The sequence below is a fragment of the Myotis nattereri genome (genome assembly GCF_964212035.1).
Source record: "Myotis nattereri genome assembly, chromosome: 10".
Classification (NCBI taxonomy): Eukaryota; Metazoa; Chordata; class Mammalia; order Chiroptera; family Vespertilionidae; genus Myotis; species Myotis nattereri.
The window spans coordinates 47,586,414-47,599,079 of record NC_138085.1 but is presented as its reverse complement, the minus strand read 5'-3'; the positions used below and the strand labels follow the sequence as shown (position 1 = coordinate 47,599,079).

Genomic DNA, 12,666 nt, shown 5'->3' with positions numbered 1-12,666 from the left:
AGTGCCCATAGTGTGTCAGTACAACTACACTGATTAATGAGGTAGCCTGGTGGCCTGTGTCAATCTGTCTCATGTTAGTTCTAGAATGACTAGAATTCAAACTATGAAATATCCACTCCTAAAAAGTTTTTGTCCATTACCTATCATAACACAAGAATACCAATTGCTGCATAGTTTTCAGCTCCATTGGTTAAACACTGCAAATGCACGTCAAACCATTTTACCTGACAGACATATTTGTTCTTCCATTTGCTCAGCACACACTGACTGTTTTGCATCAGCTCCTGAAGGAAACAGAAGAAGAGAGTGCAGTTGGCTATACACATTTTCATTATCAGTTAAAGTGCCTCTGATTTGCAAAAAGAAAGAAGAGAAAGAAAAGAAAGAAAAGAAAAGAAGAGAAAAGAAGAGAAAAGAAGAGAAAAGAAGAGAAAAGAAAAGAAAAGAAAAGAAAAGAAAAGAAAAGAAAAGAAAAGAAAAGAAAAGAAAAGAAAAGAAAAGAAAGAAAAAGAGATCAGCATGCCACACAAAGATGCAACTGTTTTGAAACTCCTCACTGGACAAAAGCAAAGCTCTCATCACTAGGAGAGGCGATCCTTTATGAAAATTAAAGCTGTTGAAAGATGTTTTAAAACAGATTTGTTTGTTGCCATTTTTGAAACTTTTGGAAAGATACCTCCAACTCCTTGAGTGAGTCTCGAAGTTTTTCTGGGCGTCTGTTTTTGAGAGTCCACGGATAATCTCGTGCTGGCAAATAAAACATATACTACAGTTAGTTAAACATGACTTAAGGAAATGCTACTAAGCAGTGTGCCTAAGGAAGATTAAAATAAAACACCTCCTTAATTGAGAGGAAGTGGGCTTCATTTCCATCATCGAATGACAGCCTTTTGAAAGGCTTTACCATAAGAACAGAACTTTTACCACAAAACAATCTTCCTGATCATAATTTTATGATGACAACCAACCAGGCTCAGAGAATGCCTGGGAAAGTTTCCCAGGCCTGTGAACCTAGTAATTAAAGGTAAATGACCCCCTCTTTAACAAAAAATAACGTTTTCTTTTATAACATTAAATGTTCAATCCAAAAAAATTCCAAATTCTCAAACCTGAAAATTCCTAATGAGTAAATGAATACAGTGAGAAAAGAAGTAAAATACAAAAACAAAATATACACAGAAAAATGAATTTTAAATTAAGCATCACATACTAAGATTAAGGAAAAAATGGAGACAAAACCAAGTTTTAACAAATTAGGCACTAATAATGCTCTTTTTAAAGTAAAACAATCCTCTTTAAAATCTACACCACAATTCAATATTAATAAAGGTTTGCTGTGTTTTAAATACATTTAATTAAAAGATAAAATTATTTAGTAGAGTCTAAATGTTAGCCTAAGTCAAACTAAAAATAAGTTTTGTTTAAAAAAATTAACCAAATGTTAAATTGATAATATCTATTTCATCATAGGAATAAATTAATCTTTGAATTCTCCTACATAATAATTTTAAATAAGAGTTCTATATATGTGTGTATGTATGTGAATATACATATAATATGTAGTATATAGATATTAAAATTTTACAGTAGAATTGCTATGTGTCTTATTTCAGCAAGTTTATTTTTAAAAGATAATTTATGATGTATAGAGCATCTGTGCAAATTTTAAAACCTGTTACAGCTCCTAATAGAGTATTTTTAAAAATTAAATGTCAACTTGACCATTTAAAACAAGAGAACAAGTAGGATTTTCAGAGCCATCTATATTCCAAACAAAATGTAAATTATATTTAAGCCATTAAAACCATACTATATTGTAGAGATATTACATTAACACATTTAAATATTTTAGAACGGAAAACTAGAGAGAATGAAATGTTAATATTGGTCATTACAAATCTTATTTTCTTAAAATAGGTAAAACAATGATTTAGGCATAGGACAAATAATAAAATGTTCTCAGAATTTAAGCACGATACATTTAAGTATATTAACTAATATAAATATTCATTAAGAAAGTTTATGTTGATATAAACATATAAAAACTGGATAGAGATTTCAATGGTCTAAATTAGAAATTCCTAACAAATACAATTCTTACTCATTTGTTTCTATGGCTAAAGAATGAGAATTTATAATTATAAGAAATTTAGAAGAAATATAACATTTCCTATTTGTACAGAAAGCTTAAAATATTTGTTAAACTGAATCTTCAGGGATATTAAAATTCCAGTTTTATAATTATTCCATAAAATATATAAAGAAAGCTTACATTCTGCCAGTTTCTGCTTTGCTTCTAAGTTACCATGCTCTGTCGCTGATACTGTGGTGGAAGAGTTGGAAAGAAGAAAAAAAAAAGTAGAAATTATTTTTTAACACTTTGTATTTTTATATGCACATATATAATGTATTATCACACACCTTGTTGAGATTAATAAATTATGCTCAACTTTTTAAAAGGCAGTTGAAAAAATGCCATAATATAGATGCTTTCATTTCATAGAGGTATTTCCTAAATTTGCAGTGAAAAGGCTTATGTACCACAACAGGTGGGCCAATATCCTGAGCCTGCAATCTCATCAGATATGGAAGGGAACTGCAACCGAGCCCAGAACAGAAGCTGTTTCAGTCTGTCATCAGAACCATGAAGTCAGCCTATTAACGCCAAGCTAAGCACAGAAGAAGCCCACACAAACCCACTTCAACAGAGACCAAAACAGGAAGTAACTCTAGCTAGAAAGACCTTTTGGCCCAACAAAAACTTCTGGGATTAACAGGATTAATCAGATAAAGAAAATTGATCATTCACACAGAAATGCCTATTTCAGATACCAGGTGAGGACCTGGCAGGCCAGCACAGTGGAGCCATGCATTAACAATGCCCTCTACTGGGACACTGATAAATAAACGAGACTAGGCTGTCCAGTTATCAGTCTGATCAGCAGTAAAATGAAAATTTTCATGTTCTTCTATGGAATTTTCTCAATATTGCTTTATTTTATATAGAACAGATATCAACCTCGGCATTTTTCTAAAGAACTGAAGTGACTCTTCTTAATTCTATAATCTATTAATGGTATTACATAGTTTAGGATATTTTGTTTATAAGAATTAGTTGAGTAGAGCAGATACTTTACCTGGTTGATCTTTCTTGTCATAATACTGGTATATCCCAATATCTCTATCTACAGAAAGGAAGAAATAACATTAGATTATGGTAAAAAATTCTGGAGAATAAGAAGCCAATCAGACTATATGGCAGGGTGGGAGTGAGTACAGGCAGGGAGGAGGACAAAAGCGGTCTCTTTACCTTACTAGAAATAAAGTAGTTTAAAAGTATCTAGACATGGGTTCAGGTAATACAGGGATACTGGAAAGTTTACCAATGTAATTGGAAAAGATTTACACAAAACTAAAATGGCATGAGGAAAAGAGGAGTAAGGAACTGCAATGAAGGAAGACCACCTTTTCTCTGTCACACTCCCTCTGACATTTTCCACAGGGTGCTACCCCAAGGGAACTGCCACTAAGCAATGCCAAATGAAATCAGTGGATGGAAGAAAATGCCCTGACTCTTGGATTCTGAGCTGTGCTTCCTTTTCTCTTATTTAACTCAAGTCTGGGAGGGTGTTTAGTGGTGAAGCTGTAGAAAAGAAAGAAAGGATTAGAGTAAGGTGTGGATAAATTATCTGAAGCTGTTTAGACTTAAAGAAAAACCTTCCAAACCCATTCAAAGTCGGATGTTCTGCGGAGGCTACAAAACCAAAGCTAGGTTTTCCTAAATGCTGAGAGTGATTTAATCAAGGAATTCTGTTCTTACAATTTAATTACAGAAGAACAAAACAACCGTGTCCATTTTCTTACTATCTATGAATAGTGAAATATTTTTCTTTGAAGTAACATTTGTTTCCTCCCATGCAAAATAATTCTAGCTACTAACACAAGGACATAACTATTTCCAAAGAAGTGGAAGGGAAGCAGTACAGGCTGCCCCCTAGTGACTGATTGCTCCAATCTTTCTCAAATTGAGTGATGGAACTTCAAAAAAAATATTGCAGCTATATATTTATATATAGTTTTCAAAATAGCCAATCATGTATACTTACTGAAACTGTATTTTATTTGTTATGCTATTAATTTTAAATACAGTTTTAAAGAATGCAATTCATTTCTACTAGGCTGAAAATATCTAATAAGGCATTATTGGGAAAGGTCATGGGTAGGGATCCTAAGGTATTAGTAATGTTTTATTTCTTTCTTTTTTCCCCTGTTGCTTATGGATTGGTTTTTAACAAATATGTGCCCTGACTGGGAATTGAATCGGTGACCTCCTGGTGCATGGGACGATGCTTAACCAACTGAGCCACAACAGCAGGACTGTAACTATTCTTTAAAAAGAAGTGTGATATATATATTCAATAACCTATAGATAAAATTTTTGTCTTGCAGATATTAATTTTCAGTGATTAATGCCTTAACACATATACATTTCTGAAATTTTAAATCTTAATGGAAATGTACTTTGATATTTTGACATTCTCCAGAAAATGTTCATAAAGCAAAACATGTTATTAGTTATCATATTTATTATTATTAATAAAGCCACCAGAATTGTACTCTGGTTGGAATCTTTTTATATATATACATTTTTATTGATTTTTTTTAGAGAGAGAAGAAGAGAAGAGAGAAAGAGAGAGAAACATTGATGTGAGAGCCAAACATCTATCGGCTGCTTCCTACACACCCCTTATAGGATCAAGCCCACACCCCGGGCATGGGCCCTGACCAGGAATTGAACTAGCAACCTTCGGTGCACAAGACAACACCCAACCAACTGAGCCATACCAGCAAGGGCTCTAGCTGGAATCTTAAATTGAAGTATTTTCTTCTCTGATCATAATTGCCTGCTTTTTTCATCTCTCTTGATCCCTTACTTCCATATAGCTAGCTTTTATGCTTCTTTGAAATCAATCACTTAATCCCTTCATTTTCTCCTGGTCCATCAGGCCTTTCAATCTACAAACTCACTTTCTTAGTCTAGAAATATTTCTTTGATAATTTCCTCCTCTCCTTTTTGTTGCTGTTCATGGAGTTAGTAATAGTTGAATTTAGAGTTTTCGAATAGCTAACATGCTCTTTCCTATTTATTATCTTCGTGTGTTTTTTTGTCACAGCATTCATTTCATTTTTATAACACATGTATATTTCAACATAATTATGTTTTCTTTTAAAAAATATATATATATTTTATTGATTTTTTACAGAGAGGAAGGGAGAGAGGGACAGAGAGTTAGAAACATCGATGAGAGAGAAACATAGATCAGCTGCCTCCTGCACACCCCCTGCTGGGGATGTACCCGCAACCAAGGTACATGCCCTTGACCGGAATCAAACCCGAGACCCTTGAGTCTGCAGGCTGACGCCCTATCCACTGAGCCAAACCGGTCAGGGCATGTTTTCTTAATTATATGTTCATTGGATAAACTTGGAGGGGAAAAAATTTTAAAAAGTTCAATGTGCTATCTTTCCATTCTTCAGAGACAGCCACTAATAACATTTGTTGTCTCTCCTTAGAGTTTTTTTCTGTATGTATTTTATTACTAAAGTGCTATAATGAAAATACCATTTAACATTTTTGTTTTACAATTGCTAAATTACTGGGTAAATAAACGCTTATAAATAATGTTAAAAAATAAAATATAACCCTGGCCTGGTGGTTCAGTTGGTTGTAGCATCCTCCTGTACACCAAAAAGGTGAGGGTTCGATTCCCAGCCCAGGCACATACCTAGGTTGTGAGTTCAATTCCCAGTCGGGGTGCATATGGAAGGCAATTGATCAAAGCAACCGATCAATGTTTTTCTCTCTCTCTTTCTCCCTTTCTCTCTCAAATCAATAAAAACATATTCTCGGGTAAGGATTTTAAAAAATGATAAAAATAATAAAATACAAAAGACTATATATATGATTAAAAATATACACAAACCAGGAAAGAACAATACCTTTTAAGCCTTCTGTGTGCCCTTATCTATTTCATCCCACTCCCTCTCTTCTCAGAACTATACTAAAATTTTGTTTATAATCCTTACTTTCTTTATAGTATTACATATATATTTGTCTCCTGAAATAAGACACTATTCAATTTTGCTTGTTGTTTTTAAACTTCCTCTAAATCAGTGGTTCTCAACCTGTGGGTCGCGACCCCTTTGGCGGCCGAATGACCCTTTCACAGGGGTCGCCTAAGACCATCCTGCATATCAGATATTTACATTACGAGTCATAACAGTAGCAACATTACAGTTATGAAGTAGCAACGAAAATAATTTTATGGTTGGGTCACAACATGAGGAACTGTATTTAAAGGGCCAGAAGTTTGAGAACCACTGCTCTAAATGTTATCATATTATAGGAACTCTTCTGCAACTTATTTTTAAATTTATTTGCCTAATATCGCATTTCTGACATTCATCTATACTGTTGCATGCAGCTGAAATTCATTCACTTTCTCTGTTGCATAAATGTATTTATCCATTCTCCTGCTGATTGACATTTGGGTTGTTTCTAATTCCCTGGAATATAAACTGTAATATTGTAAGCATTTTTGTACAAATCTCTTGGTGCACAAGTGTCAGGACTTTTGCTGGGTATATACCTAGGAGTCGAATTATTAGTCAATAGGTGACGTACTTCTTCAACTATGCTAGATAATGCCAAATTGTTTCCTAAGGTGGTTGGCCCAAATTATACTTTCATCAGCAGTGAGATAAGCTCACTTTCATTCTTTGGTGTGTGTTTTTTCTATTTTCTAATAAGCTTTCTTTTACTCTCTTGAGTTTTATTTTTTTCTGCAACGTATTTTTTTTTAATTCCCAAGATATGAGTATAACTTTCCAGTGTTTTCTGAAGTTTCTGCATATTGTTCCTTGCTGTTCATAAAAATGAGTCACAGAAAGCTGATTAGAAGCTCTGTGTACAGGAGCAGGGCTTGCCAACTGGGGGCTTCAACAATGAGCCAGGAACCCCGGTGCTTCAGCGGAGGATCCCATCATCAAATGTCAGTGTGGAGAGTCTTCTCTCTGGGGCCATGCAGTCACTCCAGAGAGGATTCCCTGGAGCTCCTCCCTTCTTGGGGAATGTCTGACGGCTGTGGCATTCTCAGAACCAGGTGGGATTAAGAGGACCTTACCCATCAGTGTGCAGGCTTTCATCTCATCCGTGCTTTCAGTTCAGCACCTGTCCCTAGCTTCTTCACTGGGGCTGGGATCCAAGTTTAAAGCCTCCCCCGTCAAGTGTTTCCACAGTACGGAAGGTATCTCACTACTTCTCAAGCAGATTTTCAAGTCCCTTGGTTGTCACCCTCATATCACATCCCCATCGTCTACAGTATCTGGCCCCTCAAATTTCTGTATCTTTCTAGAGTTTTGAAAAACAGACTGGCTGTCACTGGAATTCTGCTCTGTAGATACTCGATGTTTAGATTTTTAAGCTTTGCTAATTCCTTCATCCCATCTTCCAAAAATCAAATGCAATCGTCTCCTCTCCTATTCTTAGTCTTTGTGGGTTTATGTCTTCTTTATTTTAATTTAATCCACTTTCCCTCATTTTAGAAGAATTTGGGGAGGAAACAAATGTGTGTTAAATCCACCTGTTTAACTGAAAGTTCTATCCTTAATATTTTAAGCAAGGCAAAAAATGAAATTAAAATGACATTCATCTGTAATTATATGTTTGAGATAAAAAAAATGGTATTTTAAGACCCAGAGTCATAGAAGCATGAACAGACTCTTGCACCTCAGAGGGAAGGCACGGGAGGGTGGGTGGGAAGAGATCAACCAATAAACTTGTATGCACATATGCATAGCCCATGGACACAGATAATGGGGTGGTGAAGGCCTGGGGCCAGGGCTGGGGGCGGTGGGGAGTATGGGTGCGGGCTGGCAAAAGTTAATGGGGGAAAAAGGAGGACCTATGTAATACTTTCAACAATAAAGATTTTTTTAAAAAATATAATAATAAATGATACTTTATAAGGTAAAGCCATATACATACAACTGTCCTCTAAAATTCAAGAGTTGCTTTGGGTAATCAAAGAAAAAAAAGATTTTGTAAAATATGTTCCTTAATGATATATACTTTATAATACTAATAAGCATTGTTAGAACACACTTCTATTACTCCCCCACAAAAAAAATGAAATGCAAAGAATATGAATACGATTAATTGTATGTCTTAGCTATATGTTTGAAATATTACTTTCATATTAAATAGAAATGCCTTTACCATTAGTTAGCCTGAAAATATTTATGAATATAAATCAGTCATGAACAATTCCAGCAAATATTGAACATGTATGTATTTTAAGAGGAAAAAAATATTAGGCCAACAAAATTAATTTTCACAACAGAAAATCTAATTCAAGCTGAAAAAATAAGTTAAGCAGAGTTAAGAAATTATTTTCCATTAGCCAATTTTTCATTAAGAATAAAGAAAATAATGCAACTCCAGCTGGAGAATCTAGGCTCTAACCTTTGTTAGTATTTATTTATAATGTTGCAACTTATATTTGAAAAATATTGAAATTAATTCGAGCTCATTTACCGCCAATGTGTAAGGTATTCTTCAAAGACCACAGGTGCAGTTCAGTCAAGCAGAAAGACATCTGATGGCAGAAGGAATCTCTGTCCTGTTTAAAAAATAATTAAAAGGATGTGCCAATTAATTATCTCCGATTGCCAATAAAACCAAGATCCCTAGAAATAGCAGGATCATTTGCTACTACTGATATTTGAAATATGGTTCATTAGAAAAAACACTTTAATATACCCTTGGTTAGCCATCCAGGAATAAACTCTAAAAAAGGGAAAAAATATACTTATTTTCCTAGATTTACTATTGTCATCACATTGTGGTAAGAAGAATAAAGATTTGAGTTTGCAATGACGTGTGGTTTTTAAGAGTCTGAGTATATTTAAAATTATTTCATGTTTAAGCATTTTAAAAAACATTTTTTAAGGAAAGAAAACATCTGTTAGGTAGTTATTAAGTACAAACATACTTTGTGGTGTATTTTTAATGTACAAAGCAAATATTTACTATCTCTCACATACAAATGGGTTAATTAAAATAAAAATTGCAAGGTAAATGCTATATAGTTACTATTATAAGGAACACATATACTTAGAAGTAAACTATGTGAAACCATGTTAGTATTCAGGTTAGTTTGTTATTCTACTCCAACTCCATTAAAAATAACAACAAAAAATGCACATTCTGTATTTCCTTCCAGTTTTACTAGCAGGGGTTAGTGGTGGGTATTACTGCTAACTTTTTTAAAATCAAGGAGAACCCAATCAATTTTAACTGATTGGAAGAAGATCAATCTGAATCAGGAAAAAAAGTCAACATTTTATAAATATTTAAAAAGAATTTATATAACTTTCAAATATTTGCTTGGAGATACATCTAGTACCATACTCTATGTACTCTTTACTACATATTAGAAATACATATAGTAAACTACCAGCACTTTCTTTTTGGATTTCATAAAAGAATTGTTCTTTCCAATAAACTTCTGAATAACAAAAGAAGCTTAAAAATATTTTAAGACATCTTTTAGATGAAAAAATAAAATCTCAGCTTCTTTAACATTAGGAGTGACTAATAATATTTCCCATAATATTCATGTGGGTGATAATACAAAATAACGTAAGACACAGTACAAAATTCTTAGGCCTTCCTTCACCTTTACATTTGACTTCAATGCCTTTTATCATCAAGAAACATGCAGGTCAACTAATAAGACACTGTGCTAATTATTAAAACAGCAGAGTGAGCAATGTAGCAGCATAAAAGAAGGGCCTGAGCCTGCTTGGAACAGCCGGTCTCTAAGAAAGCTACAGAGAAGTTGTAAAATGTTAGCAGAACCTTAAAGAACTAGAGGATTCCACCAATTAAATGATGATGATAATAATAGATAACACTAAGTACCTACTTCATGATAAGCATTATTCTATACATTTGATATGTATTAACTCATTTAATCCTCATAGCTACTCTTGGAAGAAGTGCCATTATCTACACTAATAAAAGAGAAAAATGGTAATTGGCGTACGGCGCTACCCTTTTCATTGGCTAATCAGGGCTATATGCAAATTAACTGACAACTAAGATTGGCAGTTAACTGCCAACAAGATGGCGGCTAATTTGCATATGTAGGCACAATGCAGGGAGGCGAAAGGGAAAGCAGGAAGAAGCCCCCTGCCACTGACAGTGATCGGAAACCCAGGGGGGAGCTAAGAGCTGGGGGGCAGGGCAAAGGCGGCCCTGTGGCCGCCTTTGCCCTGCCCCCCAGCAATGGTCGGAGAATCGGGCGCCTTTGCCGCCCTGGCCAGTGATAGCAGGAAGTAGGGGTGGAGCCAGCGATGGGAGCTGGGCACGGTCGAAGCTGGCAGTCCCGGGAGCTAGGGGTCCCTTGCCTGGGCCTAAAGCGGAGCCCACGATCGCGGGGCCGCTGCAGCTGCGGGTCCCCGCTGGCCAGGCCGGACGCCTCAGCCAGAGGCGTCCTGCAGGGGCAGGGGCAGAGCCCGCGCGATCGCGGCGCCCCCCGCTGCCACTGCAGGTCCCCGCTGCCCAAGCCGGATGCCTAGGCCAGAGGCGTTAGGCCTGGGCAGGGGCGGAGCCTGCAACCGCGGGAAGCTGGGGATCCCCTGCCCAGGCCTGACACCTCTGCCGGAGGCCTCAGGCCTGATCAAGGGGCCGATCCGGTGATTGGTGATTGGAGGGTGATGAGGGTCAACTCCTCTGGCCGAGGCATCAGGCCTGGGCGGGAGGCTGGGGGTCCCCTGCCCAGGCCTGATGCCTGGGCCAGATGCCTCAGGCCTGGGTGGGGGACGGAGCCGGGGATTGAGGGGATATGATGGTCCCCTTGCCCAGGCCTGAAGCCTGGGTCAGAGGCGTCAGGCTTGGACGGGGGGTGGAGCAAGCGATCAGAGGGAGATGGGGGTCCCCTGCCCAGGCATGATTCCTGGGCCAGAGGCCTCAGGCCTGGGCGAGGGCCAGAGCCAGTGATCGGGGGGAGATGGGGGACCCCTGTCCAAGCCTGACACCTCTGGCAGAGGCGTCAGGCCTGGTCAAGGGGCTGATCAGGCAATCGGAGCGTGATGGGGGTCTACGCCTCTGGCCGAGGCATCAGGCTTGGGCAAGGGGCAGAGCCAGCAATCGGAGGGGTCTGGGGGTCCCCTGCCCAGGCCTGATGCCTGGGCCAGAGGCATCAGGTCTGGGCTGGGGGCAGAACCAGTGATGGGGGGAAATGAGGGTCCCCTGCCAGGCCTGATGCCTCTGGCAGAGGCGTCAGGCCTGGGCAAGGGGCCGATCCTGCGTTTGGAGGGTGATGGGGGTCAACGCCTGAGGGCTCCCAGTATGTGAGAGGGGGCAGGCAGGGCTGAGGGAAACTCCCCCCCCCCCACACCCAGTGCACAAATTTCGTGCACCGGGCCCCTAGTCCTATATAATATCCTATATAATAAAAGCATAATAAGCTAAGTGTCTGACTGATCAAGCGACCATTTGGTTAACCACTTGACCAGTCGCTGTGATGCGCATTGACCACCAGGGGGCAGACGCTCCAACCAGTGGGTTAGCTTGCTGCTGGGGTCCAGCCAATCAGGACTGGCCGAGAGGACTAGACACACCTTGGAGCCCTCCTGCTAGCTGGCCAACCTCCCGCGGTCCCTCCCCAGCCGGCTGGCCCCCATTGGCCCTGATCAGGACTAGGCAAGATGGCCCCAATCGCCAGCCAGGCTGAGGGACCCCACCTGTGCACCAATGCCTCTAGTAGTTACTTCTATAAGGAGGAAAACGAAGCACAGATAGGCCACACAGCCAGCAGGTAGTGGAGACAGTCTAAAGATGCATGATGAAAAGTGATAGACTAATTAAGTTGAAAAGGGTAGAAAGGAAACAGGCTATAATAATAGTAAATTCTGGATTGATATGAATTCACTCTTTTCCTTACATGGAAGTGCCATAAAAAGTTAGAGATGAAACAAAGGATCTTTCTATCCCCAGATCTGCCTGACTCTAACCAAAAGCTAGCTGCCACTGCACACAGGGAGTCGGAAACAGAGCTAGTGGACTGTATTACTACGAAAGAGGACACAGTTCCTTCTCAGAAGGCAACAGGGGAAAAGAGATATTAAGCAAATTATGAGTTTTCAATTCAGAGTTGTCACCTTAGAAGTGACTCTAGCAAGGCTGCTATGTTCTTTGGAAATGCTTTCATTAGTTTTATGGGGCTCATTTCATAAAGACTACATTATAGTTATTATACTTTGTTTTTGAACTCACATACTTCCTATATTTGAATATGTAAACTGAACCCTTTTCATTGGGATGGGTAAGGTCTGGAATGTTTATTTAAATAATTAAATATTTATTTTTCATTTTTTTAAAGCTTAGTGTGTAGACTCTAGATTCTAATTGCCTGGTTTCTTACTCTAACTTCTCGGCTTACTAACTTGGATAAATTACTTAACTTCTCCATTTCGAGGTTCTCCCTACCTCAGGACTGTATTGAGGGTACCATTATTCAGTTATCTTATTGTTGCCACTGACGCTGCTGCTCAATATGTCTAGCATGTACACATTCATATGGAAAAAAACAAAAAAAG

The 12,666-nt window shown here is 38.1% G+C and overlaps 1 protein-coding gene across 3 annotated transcripts in view; it reads right to left on the bottom strand.

Annotated features, from left to right (window-relative positions):
* The window catches only part of WDPCP (WD repeat containing planar cell polarity effector), a gene marked incomplete at its 5' end in the record, with an annotated part of 194,364 nt that extends 185,686 nt beyond the window's left edge, over window positions 1–8,678 (bottom strand). Inside the window, 5 exons of one of the 3 annotated variants that reach the window (XM_081100593.1) lie at window positions 225–284; window positions 677–747; window positions 2,273–2,317; window positions 3,138–3,185; window positions 8,597–8,678. In XM_081100593.1, coding sequence (XP_080956719.1) covers window positions 225–284; window positions 677–747; window positions 2,273–2,317; window positions 3,138–3,185; window positions 8,597–8,657 — 285 coding nt within the window. Of the gene's footprint in view, window positions 1–224; window positions 285–676; window positions 748–2,272; window positions 2,324–3,137; window positions 3,186–8,596 lie in introns of those variants that run through there. The other 2 variants (XM_081100592.1, XM_081100591.1) reach the window with 2 other exon arrangements.
* Between the last annotated feature and the right edge of the window lie 3,988 nt (window positions 8,679–12,666).